This window comes from Drosophila subobscura, chromosome U (assembly GCF_008121235.1).
Source record: "Drosophila subobscura isolate 14011-0131.10 chromosome U, UCBerk_Dsub_1.0, whole genome shotgun sequence".
Classification (NCBI taxonomy): domain Eukaryota; kingdom Metazoa; phylum Arthropoda; class Insecta; order Diptera; family Drosophilidae; genus Drosophila; species Drosophila subobscura.
In genome coordinates, this window is record NC_048534.1 from 19,757,716 (window position 1) to 19,773,102 (window position 15,387).

Consider the following 15,387-nt stretch of genomic DNA (forward strand, 5'->3'; position numbering starts at 1 on the left):
GCCGTCACCTAGCGGCCAAATATTGAACCATCCATGCTCACACGCTCCTGCTGTCAAATAAATGTTCCATATAAATGGGACAACAGCAGCGCCATCTATAACAGAAAAGTCACAACTAGAGGCGCTAGCGTTAACATAGCTGTTAATGGCTGTTAATGGCTGTTAATGTTAAGGCTAACATTTCATACCGTTTGAGTACTTACTTTAGAGATAAAACTGGTGGAAAATTGATGCTAAATGTAGCATTTTGTCTCTTTATCTGGCTGAAATTTAGACTTGCTTCCGGTTTTCCACTTCATAAACAAAAACTCCTTTTATCGTTTTTTTGCTTTTCTCGTTTAATTTTTATTCTCGGGGGGCCTACCCCGAAGGGCGTACATTACACAAGTAAACTGTTATGGTAGGGTAAATGGGTTAAGGTAGAGTTAAATAATTCCAAGCAAATCAACTTAGATGGATAACATCATGGAGGGAGTTGGGTTCAGTGGGGAAATACAATTACATACAATACATGCTAGGGGTCCCATAAACAATGCTTTCTACGCTTCCAATAATTACGAATAATACAACTAAGGCGGTACTTCTTCATCTGGTTTCTTGGGTTCTTACTTCAATGGTGGGTGGGTGGTGTTTCTTCGAGCTTGGTTGCCGTTTATGGGGTTCCATGGTTCGGGATCGTCTAAGTGCGTGCGTCTATAATTTATCTCTATATATGTATGTACTATGTATATTTATATGCATATGTTCGATACTCTCTGTGTATATACTCGACTCGTATGTAGTACTCGTATTTTGTTGTGTGTTTGATTTGTGTTTGTGGTTTGTTTTTGTGATATTTTTTGGTTGCGATTTCTTTGTAAATTTGATTGCTTTTTTCTTGTATTGTATTTATCTTTATCTTTATCGTTTTTCTAACTCTTATGCGATAATCTTTAGGTTTCCATTTGAAGTGTGCTCTGCTTATAACTGTGTGTGTGTGTGTGTGTGTGTGTGTTGTGTGTGCAACAAAAGGAAACGAACAAATAATTGTAATTTTCCCTCGAACTCTGCCTTTGGATTTCTTTGACCAAATTCCATTTGGTTTCGAAATTGTCTTTGGCATTGTTTGTTTTTGCTAAGTTTTCTTTTTTAGTTTTTAATTTCCTAATATATATTTTTTATGTATACTTTTTTAAAACATGCCCCGTTGTGGCGCGGTTTTTGGGGGTCTTAAAACGATTTCTTTTAGGCTACAGTAAAATATTATCTGCCGCGAAAGTCTCAACTATCCAATCGACTACCAAGTAAAAGTGTATAATTCCGTATAATGCCGAAAACTAACCTCTCTCTCTCCATCTCTCTGTACAAAAAAAGAACTCATCATTTGTGTTTCGTTCATTCTGACTCGCTGTTTATTTTTTTTTGCCAGAGTGTTTTGCTTTTGTAGAGAGTTAGTAGACACGTATTCTAGTGTAATTTTGCAGTTTTGCTGTAAAAGCAATCGGCTAAAGTTCAATATAAAGAGGAAAATATTATTGTTACCAGAAGAAAGCTTTGAGTGTGGATCAAGCAAAAGGCGAAAGCAGCCCCGAATTATACATTACATATCTCTCTGTCTGTCTCTGTCTGTTACTCTGTGATACTCAAATAGAAGTTGCCTTACCTTGACCAACACTTGCAAATGCTGCTCGTACCTAGCCTAAAGTTCTATAACTTGATATAACCTTCCCTTTCTTCTCCCTTGTCTCTTCTTCCATTTCGATCTCTATTTCATTTGGTTTCTTTATCACATGCTTTGCATTTCGGCTGCTCAATACGTACGTGTGTAGTGTGTGTTTGCGGTTAGTCTAGGGCAGAGGCCGACAGCGACGGATAGAAAACGAACTCGGGCAGCGCAGTCAGCGTCAAAGCTTCGGCCGCAGCGGCAGAGAAGCAGCTTCGTATGACAATTGCTTTACTACGCGCAGCGGCAGAGAAGCAAGAAACGTTTTTCGACTTCGCTTCTGTTTTCTGTTTCTACCTGCTTGCCGACCCCTGTTCTAGCTTGTGTGTTGTTATTTATTTTGTGTGTTCTTTGTGTGCTGCTGTTTTCGCTTAGAGCTTCTCCAGATCTGGCTGCTCCGGCTCGGTTGGACTTATTGGCGACATTTCAACGCTGTCCAGAAGCGGTGTCTTCTCCTCGCTGCAGCTGCTGCCCGGTGCATCGTCCATGTCCATTACGAATATACGCGACAGATCAGCGCCGCTGAGTGTCAAACGCGATGGGGACTCATCCACCGAGCTGCTGCTGCTGGTGCTGTTGCTCGTGTTGCTGTTGTTGCTCGTGTTGTTGCTCGTGTTGTTGCCAGTGTTCGTGTTCGTGTTTGTGTTGTTGCTTTGGACCTTGATGTTGAGTGCCTGGTCGAGGGACTTGGAGGGCGTGCGGTAGCTGCTGGCAGTTGACGGTACGGAAGGAGCTTTGGCTACTAAATTCGATTGGCAGGAGAGCGTGAGCGTGGCCAACGAGGTGGTCTTGATATTGGTCGTCTTCAGGTGGTTGCTAATGGAGCAGCTGCTCCAGCGTCCACCCTGCTGATGCTGTTGCTGCTGCTGCTGGTGGTGTGAGTGCTGCTGCTGCTGGTGGTGCGCCTGGCCATGCGATGATGATCCCAATCCCAAACCGAATCCTAGACCCATGCCTAAACCCAAACCCAATCCTGATGCTGATGGATTATTGTCATCGTTGAAGCTCATGTCGTCCTCGCTGTGCGTGTTGTTGATGGCCGTCTGCTTAAGTCGCACCAAATGTCGTTCCGAGTAGGATTTCCGTGCATCCATGACCCGCAGATAGTCCGAGGACTCACCCAGATCCTCGCTCTTCGAGCTGCAGTAGCGTGCATTGCGGGCAGCCGACCCACCGCCACTGCCATTGCCACAGAAGCTGGTGGTGACGCTCAGCATCTGCTGGCTGCCGCTCAGCGAACGCCGACTGGCCTGAGAGCTGCTCCTGCTCTCATATTGATTGTCCCGCAACGAACTGGGCGACAGCCTGGGGCTCGAGGGAGTGTTCTCCATGAGCGAGTCGTTGCTCTTGGCAATGCGATTCTTGCGGTAGAACTTGCTATCCCGCCACAGGGTCTGACGTCCGGTGCGCTGCATCTCCATGCTGTTGCCCGCATTCGGTGTGGTGGGCGTGGCCGTGGGCGAGTCCTGGCTGGAGGTCTTGCTGATGCGGAACGAGGCATGCGTCAGCTTCTTGTACTTCTCGCTCTGCATATTGACGCGATTGTCCGAGTGGGTGCGGTCCGCCATGGGCATGAAGGCATTGTCGATGCGCCGCTCCTCCTCCAGCGAGCGAAAGGCCAGCCGATTCACATGCTTCAGGTGCTGCTTGTCCGAGTTGCCCCGCTTCGGGGACATGTCCTCGAAGGAGCTCACCTGAAAGGGATGCTGATTAAACACACTTTGGGTAAGCCTTCGTCTAGCGGGGCAATCACTTACCCTATACTTCTGTGAGAAGACCTCAATCATGCCCGAACGCTTCGAGGGCGATGTCGTGTAGATGGAGTTCTGATCGTTGACGAGGATCTTGGGCGGATCAAACTGTTGCTGCTGCTGCTGCTGATGGGCATGCCCCTGTGCCTGTGCCTGCCCCTGTCCTGCATTGCTGTTGGATGCCAGCGAGGAGCTGCTCGAATTGCTGGTGGCAGTCACGAGTATTTTCGGTGACAGCGAGACAGGAAACTGCTGCGGACGCATGTTGCCGTACGAGCCACAGCCCGAGCCCGATGACGTGGAGCCCGTGCCGGACATGGCGTCGTCAATGTGCAGAAAGTTGCTGGGGGAACTCTCGCGGCAGGGCGAGGATATCGCTGAGTCCTGTGAGACCATGCTCCTGGGTATGGTGGCCAGCTCCAGGCACGTCTCGTTGCCGCCCGTTGTCGTGGCTATGATGATATCCTCGACACCCTCGTCTATGGGCGAGGAAATGGACTGAAAGCTGCTCAGGCGTATGCTCGATGCAATGGACAGGTCGTTGTCGGTGAGGGAGCCAAAGGCCGAGTCCTGCGAGGGATTGCTGCGTCCGTACTTGAGGCACTTCAGCGAGTACTCCAGCCGACGGCTCTTTGAGTTCTTGTAGTTGCACATGTCCGCCGTCAACTGATGATTGAAGGAGGCGCCCGCGCCGGAGGAGCTGCACGGGGCATGCAGCCGCTGGGCACCCGATGAGCCGCTGGCCACCTCATAGTCCTCGACCTGCTCGTCATGCTCCTGTTGTTGCTCCCCCTCAGGCAGCTCCTGCTCCTCCTGCTCCCCCTCGGCAGTGCCCTCGGCTAACATTACATTGAGATTGCTCTGGCTGCTGGTGCTGCAGCGTATGGTGGGCGGCTGCTGGTCATGGATGCTGTTGTCATCGGAGTAGAGTGTGGCATGGTCGCAGTAGTGAATGGGCGACTCCGTTGCCGGCTCGTACGTGTAAGAGTGGGCCGAGTGCCACTGCTGCAGCCGGAGCAGGTGCTGCTGGTGGCAGCTGCCACCGACGACAATCTCCTCGAGCAGGCCCTCCTCCGAGTCGCTTGATATGTCAAATGAGTCCATTGTTCGGCTGATTCTATCGTTTGTGTGTGTGTGTGTGTGTGTGTGTGTATGTATGCGTGTGTGCGTGTGTGATGAGTAGAGCACAAAGATGGAAGAGAATAACAATCAGAAATTTCAGCATTTTGTTTCCTCCATGCGGCGCGGGGCGTGGGGATGCAATGTGACCCAATACCGGGCAGTGGGCACCTGATTTGATTTCAGGTTTCGATTTCTTTTGTGTTTCAGTGGGTTGGTTCGGTTGGTTTTTATGCAAAAAGCCATGACATGTCTTTGTATGTGTATTCATGAGTGTACGAGTACGAGTACGAGTGGGTGAATGAATAGGCTCGGGTGCTGCATCCAATACGTGCTGTCTGGATTTTCAATTAAACTGCCCCAAAACTGGGCACTGGCCACTGCGAACTCAATTACTGACCAAAACAGAGACATGAATTTCGATACGAAGTTGAGGGCAAGTTATAGAGACCGGAAATGCAATTACAGCAAACCCAAAAGTTGAGGCCAGAAAGTTTCAGTACAGAAATGCAATTAATGCAGAATAAATATGAGTTTTGTTATGCCTACAATGGACGCATGTTTTTGAGCACCGAAATGCAATTATTGGTGTTTTTGCTGAATGGTAAAAACAATGTGGAAAGAGAGATTTTGATGAAGAGATTGCAGTGTGTGCAGCAATTGCTTATGCGTAAGGGAAAGGATATTTGAAAGGCTATTTACTCGATTGTACAATTGTAAATATCCAGCTCGAAGGAGCATTAGGTGCTGTCCCAGAGGAATAAGAGCTTGCATCCTCAGTTTTTCGCATAAAGTGAGGCATCTGAATGACGACAAATTGCGTAAATTGGAAAAGAAATTCTGCAGATTGTAGCTAGAATTTAAATGTATTTTTTCTAAAGACAGAAAATCGCTGTATCAGACCTTCCTTGGAACAATGTAAAACCGCATTTAGTGTGTGTAATAAAGTGGTTTATGTGGCAAATGAGTAAACGTGTGAACGTGCAACCATCTCAGTGCACAGAAGTAATGATAAATGATTTCTATTCAAAAAAACGCTGCTACTTCGAGGAAATCAATGGCCAATGGTACTCAAATCTTACTCGGCATCAGCAAAATGTACAAATACATAGTTGTTTGCGTATATCTATGACTTATAGTTAAAACCAACTAAATAACTACGAATACATTGAATAAATTTGCACTACAGCAAGCAATCAACAGAACAATTCAAGCATAAATACAAGACAAATATTGGATGGAGAATTGATGGTCAAGGGTCAGGCAAATAAACGGAAAGGCGAAGCAAAACGAAAAACATGCATAATTACTCAATCGAAACAATCTAAAAACCATTGAAAATAAAAAGCATTGGGGATAATGTGGTTGATTTTACATATGCACAGACATACGAGCAGGAGTAGATGTTGTACAGAATATTGTTTCACATCTCCTCTGTGGCCTTGCTCCGTTGCAGTTTGAATATTGTTTTTACGTATTTTTGCTTTATTTTTGGGTGGGTGTGAAAGTGGTTTTTGCTTTTGCTTGCTTGCTGCTTTGCTTGCTTGCTGGGTGGTTCTTTGGTGGGTTTTGGCCGCTCATACAAAAATATTGCCACTTACCACATTTAGCTACAACAAAAATGTTCTCTGTTTTTTCTCTTGATTGATTGTTTCATTTTTTCCGTATAAAAATTGTAATTTTCGTACAAAAATTGTTGGGATATATTCTCTTTATTTTTTTTCTGCTGTTGCTTAAGGGTTTTTTTTATTTATATTTTTTATTTGTAATTCAGGTATTCATTTTTTTGTGGGGTTTTGTTTTACACGTTAATCGTTTTTGGTTTTTTGGGGGGTTTTTTTTTAATATAAAGTTCATTGGTGAGTGGTTTTTGGTTGGGAGAGTTGGTTGCTTGGTTGTTGCTTTTTTTGGTACGGGTTTGGGGACTCAAGTTTGCTTTGGTACGGTTCGGTTTGGTTGTTGAGTTGTTGGGGTTGTTGAGTTTTTTTATACTTTTTTTGGGTTGCTTGTTTGTTGGGTTAGTACATACGAAAGACTTCATAGGGCGCAGGCAGATTTCTATAGTTGTTGTTGAAATTTTAGATCGTTGATGTTGGAGTTGGTTGTTGTTGGAGTTGTTGTTGTTGTTGTTGGAGTAGTAGTAGTAGTTGTTGGAGTAGTTGTTTGTTTTTTGGTTATGTAAATAAACAAATGCAGAAATGCAAAAGTTTGTAAATCAAAAACAAAACACACACATATGTTAGATAAACGAAAATGAACGTTGAGAGACATTCAAGAGCGGAACGGTATGTGTGGAGTATCAGATGATGGGTTTGGTGTAACGGCAACTGTAACGGTAACGGTAACTGTAACGGTATTCTGGGCGAACACACACACACATACACACAGAGGTACACAAGTACACACACACACACAGAACAAACATATATATATATTTTTTTATTGTTGTTGTTTATATTTTTAGGTGAAGAGTTTTACAGGAGAGTACGGGAGTACGAGGAGTACGAGTAGTAGGCGTATTTGGTTGGTAGTTTTTGGTAGTAGTTGTACGAGTATTGGTAGTAGTAGTAGGAGAGAAAGAGAGAGTAAAACATGGCATACGGAAAAAAATACTTTAGTTGAAAAAATTCCTCAACTACATAAATTTGTTGTTAGTAATTGTTGTTGTTTTTTATATAAGTTACAAGTAAAAACATGCGTTTGAGTATTTTTGATTTTAATTTTTGATTTTAAGTTTTTTGAAGGGGTCTTTTTAGAGGAAGCGGAGATTAAATTTACACGGGAAAGTTGAGATTTTTGCAAGAGAGCGAAAGAGATGCTTAAATATACATGAGGGCAACGGATGAGTTTCTATTTCTTATTTCTGCTGCTGGTTTTCCCTCTCATTTTTTATCACTTAATTGTATTCCTGTCTTGTATGCATAATTTTTAAATTCTGCTGCGGGTAGGGGTCAGGGCAGGGCAGCGCAGGACATTACCATAATTACCTCGAGACACGCACACACACACACACACAGACACATCAGCACGCAGCTTATGGAAACATTTTGCGCTCTTTCCGCTTTGCTCTGCTGCCCAGCCCAGCCTTCCTCTTTTTTCTGTGTTAGTTTTCTCTCGCCTGTTTTGCTTCTTTTTGTTTCACAATTACTTGGCATTTGTGTGTCTGCCTGTGTGTGTGTGTGTGTGTCTGAGCTTTTCTTTATTAGTCCGAAATGCGAGTGCACGCCAACGGGATTAGCAGTGGAGCAGGGGGAGCAGCGGTGTGGCCATAAATGGCGCACAAAACGAAGACTTAACAGCAGGCCAGAAGCCAAGAGGAGTGTACACTGTACAGTGCGTTTCGGTTATAAGTATTTGAGGAATATTTTGATACATTAAATATTTAGATACATTTAAAGTTCTAATTTTGTTGGGAGTTTCTGGAATTTTTTTGGAAGATCTAAATTACATTTTCCTCTTCTTTCAGCACTGAACATTTGGGATAGAATTTTCTGCATTTTCTATACAAATTTTTCGCTGCTTTGCGCTACTCTGCACTGCCACTACATTTAGCCTGATTATTCCCTGCATTGCCCCGAATTATCCCCTGCGTTGCCCTGATTTTGTAGGAATTTTGTGTCAATCCGATCCAAAGTGCATACAAGACTGGTTGTTGTTGTTGTTGTAGTCCCTGTCACACCAAAACAAGACACGAAATGATATCTGTATGACTGTGGGTGTATTTGTGTGGTGTTGGGGATGTAATGTGAATGCTTTGTGAGACACAGTGACTGACTGAGAGTGAGACAGCTGCAGAGTTTGCCACTAGTTATGTGTGTGTGTGTAAGTGTGAGGAGGCTAAGCAACAGGCCGACAAATCACTTACCCAGTGCGTCGATCGTGCGGCGTCGAGGGCGGCGTACAGGGCGAACTTGCCTCGCTCAGCGAATGACCCAAGGAGGCGCATTGCCGCTTCTTCACGGCATGCAGCAGGTTGAGAGTGGATCTGCTGAGGCTCGGCTTAATTGTCTAAAGAGAGAGAGAGAGAAAGATTAAAGTGTACCCAAATGAGAGACTCAAAGGAGAGACTTACACTAAAGCAGGGACCACGCAGCTCCCTTAGATCGATGCTGCGAAAGAGATCGCACAGGACTAGGTCCTCAACGGAGGGGCAGACACCGCTGGGCGGCTCAAAGATCAGGCCCAGTATTTCCAGTATCTGGCAAACAAAATCACAATTGATATAAAGAGACAAAGTTTGTGGGGAAGTTTTTTACCTGGCCAATTTGTGGATAATGATTCAGCTCCATTTCGAGCACCCGTATGGACGGCTTCGGTGTGTTCAGCTCCTGCCCTGTGCACATCTCGTACAGCAGATGGCCGAAGCACACGATGTCAACGTTCTCGATTTCGGTCACCGAGCGGGACCACATAACGGCATTGTTGCGCGAGCTCAGGCCCAGCAGGCCGTTCTCCAATCCCGATAACCTGCGACCAAACAAGGCACGACAAAAGATACAAATGTCAAACAAAATGCATAATTAAGTGGACTACCCCCCTCTTGGCACAACCCTTTTGTTTTTGCGCCCTTAATTATGCAACACTTTCGATGGCTCTGGCATATTGATGGCCAACACGTGGCAACGACAGCGGCGACCTGGTGGCATTGGCGGACGCCACAAAGTGTCTTCTTTTATGGATTACTGTGCGAGCGAGAGGTATGAGTGGTTCGAGGCGTTATCTCTCTTGCTCTCTTTCGTATGACAGAAGAGCGTATGTCAGAGCTTATAGCACAATATTATGGCCCGGCCCTACTACACTTTGCATTGTTCTGAGGCAGTTCCAAGACCAAGACCTGGCCAGGGGTCTTATTAGTGCAGATTACTGCTGACTAGGCGGAGGCGCTTGTATTTCATACAAGTAGATTGGCTGACAAAAGGCGTTTCTCGAGATGTCAGCCACTGACAGCTGCGAGAGGTTTATGAGTGTGTTTTTGTTGAAGCGAAAACAAATTTGTTAGATCCGAAATACTTGCTGCAGTTTTTATGGCCTTAATTTTGCGAGATTGATTGACAAAAGCTCTCTACTGTCAGGTCAGCCAGCTCCAACAGGGCAACAGCGCTGTTAACAGCAAAGATTAGCAGCCCAGATTAACTGCGCAGATCAACAGCCTGCCCTGCTGCTGCTCTCTGTTGCATCTCAGCTTTAACAGTGTCGGCCGCTTGCAGTTGCAGCTCTCTGTTAACAGCCTGCTGACGCTCCCTGTTACAGCTCTCTGTTAACAGCCTACTGACGCTCCCTGTTACAGCTCTCCGTTAACAGCCGCTTGCCGCTCACGTTTACAGCTCACTGTAAGCGCTCTCTGGCAGCGCTCGCTCTCACGATCTACGAGGCTCTCGCGCGATTCTTTGTTAACTGCGCACCAGCCCCCCTCCCGCACAGCCTTGTATATGTACAGTAAACTTATTTATACCACATCCCGTTATTTTCTTCGTACTCATTGCTAATGCACTGCCAACGCTCAAACTCTATTCTCTCGTCCACTAACAAATCCTCTTAGCTGCACGAGCTCCCACTTTATATTAGTTGCTTGCTGCTCTTATAGTTATCTCCCCATTAGAGACTTATCGTTGTGTGTGCTGCAATTTCTGCACCATCTCCACTTTGATTTTTGCTCATGCACAATCCCCCATGCACATGAGATTTTCTTTTCATTCTCTTCTCAATCAGCTTTTCTTGTTATCCCCCACCTGCCAACGCACTCTGCTTTTACATTCATATCGCCATACCCCCTATCGATGACTGTACTACACATCTTACACATACATATACAATGTATACCCAATTTATATGAAAATCAGCTTTTTGCAATGTCTCCCCCGTGCCACGGCCCAGCCGCTAAATTGGGTCATGCACTTGGGGCAAACTTTGAACAAAAGCGGTCCGCACTTTAATCGACTTTCACCTATAGGATTTCTGCTGTATGCACACACGGCTGTGACCCTGCCTTGCCTCTCCACAGCCACGCCCTTTATCGCGCTACGCCCCTCGCTATGTTGCAGCCAGTATTGGCAAATGTTTTTTTTTCCTTCTCTTTTATTTTGTGCTCGCTCGCTGAGCATTTATTTTTATAAAATGGCAAAAGAGCTAAAGCTAGAGCTTTATTTTTGTTACACCCATTCGATGTTTTCGAGAGGGGGATGCTGGGGAGGTGTACGCGTTGTCGCACAACAGTTACATGGAGCGTAGCGGCGGGGACATGCATTTAAAGTGCCCCCAAAATGTCCAACGTTTCCGTGGAATTGCTTTTAATTTGCCATTTAGGCTGAATATTGAAACATTTTTTGGGCACCATTTCTCGCTGCTGTTTGTGGTTGAATATTTCAGCTCATATTGCCAGAGCCATAAAAACAGTAACTGCCATTGCCATGGCCCAGTTTGATATCAAATATTTGCCAGCCATTATAAAATTAGTTTACAGTTGAGCGGACAGCAGTGGACCCTGAACGGACACCAGGGGACTATGAGCGGACAGCAGTGGAGTGGACTGAGCGGACGCCCCTTTAGAACTCACCTGGCGGCACCATTCTGCAGTATGACATTGCCGCTGTGCAGATGACCGTGAAGCGGAAAGCCACGCTCCTTCAGAAAGAGCAGCGCCTCCAGGATCTGTCTGCCCAGACGCTGCACCTGGCTGACAGGCAAACCATTGGGTTTGCGTGTGTACTTCTTGACCCACGGCTCGTTCCATTGTGCCTAGCAAATATAGAATTTAAATAAGCATTTTCTCTATTTTATTTCTCCTCGACTTGCCCACCTTATAGATCAAATCCTTGAGGCTGCCGCGCGAGTTGAAGGGTGTGACAAGGCACGCATAGCCATTGGAGCTGCTGCGCAAGAAGCCCAAGTCCAGCACGGGATAGATGTAGGGATGATGCAGGGAGCCCAGCAGCTCCATCAGTATGTCCCTGGCACTTTCATTTGGTGGCATATCCTCAAAGGCCACACAATCGGGCGGCAGAGGCAGCAGCGTCATCAGACGATCTGTGCGAACCTGTAAGAAATAATTATAGATACGAAAATTCTCTCTAAAGTTAGCTGCAACCCACCGATGCATCTGTGACCAGAAACCAGTTCTTGCCATGCCTCGAACCGATCTCATCCAGATGTGCAATCACCTCGTAACGCCCATTGGCACTCTGTATCCACTCTTGGGTGGCATTCAGCGCTCGCTCCCTTTGGGCACGCTCCCGAGGACTACGCTCCACGATCCCATTGCCACTGTCCAGGGCGGAGTACTGATATTTGATGTTGGGCCTGCAAAGGGTACATTCCGCATTAGATTTCGGGTTTTATTTGGTTTATTTGTCGTAAGATTTGGCATTACATATCATAGAATACAGAGATTAAAGGTTGAACTAAGGGCTTCAAACTAGCACTAATCATGGGGCGATGCCTACAGATGACACTCATTATATTCAGTTATTTACAAGGACATAACCCAGCGACAGGGATTTAATATACAGGATACGTCCGTCGCCCTTAATTTGCATAAGCGACCGCACTTAACCGGGACACAGACAACAAAAATGCAAGGGAAAAATGTTTTAATTTTGTGCTTTCATTTCAATTATGTGGCTTTCATACTGAATGATTTATTTACTCAGGCCTCAAGTGGGTGGCAGAGAGACACTCGGACCCGTATAAATTAAGCCAACTCAGAGCGGTGCTCAAGAGCTCCATTAAAGAGGAATTTTGTACCAATTTGTGGAGTGTCTTGCAGGTTTATTTATGGTGCGGAAAGTGTCCAAAACCAACGAACCAAAGAACACTTTAAAAAGTTCATCAATAACCAATAAAAGCAACACAGAAAGAAGTTTATTTGTTGTATATTTTTTGCATTTGCAACCAGAAATCTTCATCAAAGTCTTCGGAGACTCGCCTAAAAATATCTAAAAATGTCTGCCACACTCTACCCATTTCTAGCTGCACCTTCTACTGACCTTTAACCTACTCTACAACCCATACATTTCTACAGTTTCCATTTAAAAATTGACAGGCTAAAGACTTTCTTTATCTGACGACCACAAACGAGAGGCCACAGCAAGAGCCCATCGACATGTGCACCCGAAATGTCTGCCAAAAAAATAAAAACTGAAGACACGAATAATTGCCACAAATTGTGTTGTCGTATTGTGCCACAAGGCAGGGGCACAGGAATTTGCAACTCAATGAATGGCAGAAGACAGAGAGCAGGGGGCTGGCAAGAGGGTGGCACCAGGGGAAGGAAGAGGAAGTAACTGCCTGCACAATGGCGCAGCGGAAACGGAAGCAAGAGTTTATCATTTCATTTCGTTTTCTTTTTTTTTGTGTTTGTTTTTCGTTTTGTTGTTTCAGGCAGAGCGACAAAAAAATTGGTGTATATTATTTAGTTTATTTGTTGCACAAAGGTCGACTGTGGCAAGTAGTGAAGAGTTGTACAAAGAGCAGAGAGCTGGGAAGAGAAGAGTGTGCAAACGGAAAGAATGGAAAACAGTGTCAAAGTCAAAATGAAAGTAGAAAAAACGTAGTAGAAAAGAGGAGGCAGAAGAAAATGCAAAGAAAAAATTGCACTCGACTAGGGAGGCTTGACAGTCAAAGAAGTGAAAGAAGAGAAGAAGAAAAGTGGAAATAAAACAAGAGAAAAGCAAAACAACAAAGAGATTAGAAAGGGTTGAACGAAGAGTGGGATACCCTGGATTTTTAGGCATTTATTTTGAGACATTCTGAAGAAACATTTAAAACTGAACTGCAGTTTGCAGAGACAGACGGACAGGACTGAATCTTCACATCTTTGAGCTTATATTTCAGCTTCTATTTGAGTTAATTCTGGAAAATCTTAGCTACTGTTTTGCCTGCCCAAACATCTGTTCAAACCCAAGGTACTAACTGCTGCAAGGAGGCGCATGAAAATTGTAACAAAAAGTTGTCAGCACACGGAATGGTCAGGTTAGGAGCGTTGGCAAAGCAGAACAAGAAGAGCGAAACAGAGTAAGAGAGACAGACTGGCAGGCAGGCAAGTCGGGCTCATAAACAAACACTTACAGGCCACTCAATCAAAACAGAGCGAAGGTTAAGCACATCCTCGGGTTAAGTTTTAGCATGTGTTTGAAAATTTAATAAGGCACAACAGAGAGAGAAAGACAGAGAGAGAAAGAGAGAGAGAGTGACAGTGTGTAGGAGAAAGTAGTGTGGAAGGAAAAGCGAGAGTGAGCGCCGCAGGGAAAGTGTCTGTCTGTCTGTTCTGTGTGTTCGTGTGTGGCATAAAATGTTGGCCAAGAGGCTACTCCTGGTGCTTTTGTCTCCCCAAAGCTACCCCTGGCTACACACTGCCTACCCTGGCTCTCCCTCTCCTTGCCTTCCGTGTCTCCACTGCCTGCCCTGCTCCTGTGTACATTTCACTTTTCATTGCGTCACAAGCAACTTGCAGCAAACGAAAAACAGAAATGTGCGAAAAGCATGGAAAAAACATGGAAAAACTGGGCAGAAACTCTTTTGTGGCCACGGCCCGGTTCGTGTCTCTTTAAACGCTTTGCTTGCGCTTTTGGCCAGCGGTGCGTATGTGAAATATTTCTCATTTTTCTACTGGCCTTGACGCAGATTGCAGCCCGGCCCACTGTGTGTTCGTTTCTTGTTGATTTAAGCTAATTTTTTGTTGTCTGCTGGCTGCAACTCTGCAAGGGAAAGCAGGAAGGAAGCTCGGCGGAAGGCCTGCTGCTGCTGCTATCGTGTTCGTGTTTTATTTTGGTAATATTGCAGCACAAATATGTGCCAAGCTCTCGACACTCTTGCTGTTTGTCAGCTGTGGAGTGGGGGTTCTCGTAAAAGCAGGGAGCAGGGCAGAGCAGAGCAGAGAGGAGCAGAGAGCTGAGCCCAAACAAGAGGCACTGTGGAGAGTGCTCCAGCTTGAAGAAGTGAACTTACACAGAAGATTCCCATATCCCTTGTAGTTGCTTCAAGAAACTTAACAAATTACTTTGCAGGGAGCAAAAGGAGTCCCTTAAATGTTGAAAAATATTTCTGCGCACATTTCTCAAGGGATTTAATCTCTTAATTCATCTTTTTACACAAAATTTGACGAAGATTTTTCAAGCAAGCTGAAAGCCACACTCTAAAAATATTTTTCACCTAAAAGCAAAACCGATTCAGCGCAGCAGGTAACTAAATTTTAGTCTCCCACTTAAAAAAGAGGAGAAGCTGCCTCACAGCAAACCTCACAGATACACAGACACAGTCAAACCTTACCCCCAGCTGGAAAGCAAAGCAACTCAAATCGATGAAGGTCCTGCGGGTGCTGTGCCCTGTGCCTTGAAGTGGTTGGAGTGTTGCCTTTGTTTTTATTTCAAAAATATATATTCGGATGCGGCCCGTAATTAACGTGCTCGTGTGTGAAATTTTTTATTGCATACTTTGCAGCACAGCACAAGCGCCAGCATTCAGGCAGATACAACAACCACACGAACAGCCATTCATAGCTGCTCGTTAGAGGCAAACACACATACCAAAACACATTGCCAGACACTTACATACACGAACAGAGGCTCACGCTCGCTTGCACATTCATCACACGGCTCAGCACGCTAGCTGAAGGGGAAGCAGAAGGCAGAGTGCCAGAAGGGAGAGCAGAAGCAGAATGCCAGAGAGAGGGAGACCCAGCCAGAGGGTTTCAGCAGACACTCACCTGTACACACACACACACACACACATCACACACACACTCATCAATGCTCTCTCTCTGCGGCACATTCCCTTTTCCTTTTTTTTTGCGAGTCAACTTTTACCCGAGTTGATAATTTA

General features: G+C 45.2%; 1 protein-coding gene across 8 annotated transcripts in view; it reads right to left on the reverse strand.

The window, feature by feature from the left end:
- Positions 1–1,412: 1,412 nt before the first annotated feature.
- Positions 1,413–15,387, reverse strand: part of LOC117900328 (slowpoke-binding protein) — a 39,716-nt gene continuing 25,741 nt past the window's right edge. For 3 of the 8 annotated variants that reach the window (XM_034810663.1, XM_034810662.1, XM_034810660.1), the window contains 8 exons: positions 11,661–11,868; positions 11,369–11,605; positions 11,126–11,307; positions 8,829–9,039; positions 8,645–8,770; positions 8,438–8,580; positions 3,460–4,570; positions 1,413–3,408 (listed from right to left, as the gene is read on the reverse strand). In XM_034810663.1, the coding sequence (XP_034666554.1) occupies positions 2,074–3,408; positions 3,460–4,570; positions 8,438–8,580; positions 8,645–8,770; positions 8,829–9,039; positions 11,126–11,307; positions 11,369–11,605; positions 11,661–11,868 (3,553 nt within the window). In that variant the 3' untranslated portion in view covers positions 1,413–2,073. Of the gene's footprint in view, positions 3,409–3,459; positions 4,571–6,173; positions 6,313–6,564; positions 6,631–8,437; positions 8,581–8,644; positions 8,771–8,828; positions 9,040–11,125; positions 11,308–11,368; positions 11,606–11,660; positions 11,869–15,387 lie in introns of those variants that run through there. The other 5 variants (XM_034810667.1, XM_034810661.1, XM_034810666.1 and 2 more) reach the window with 3 other exon arrangements.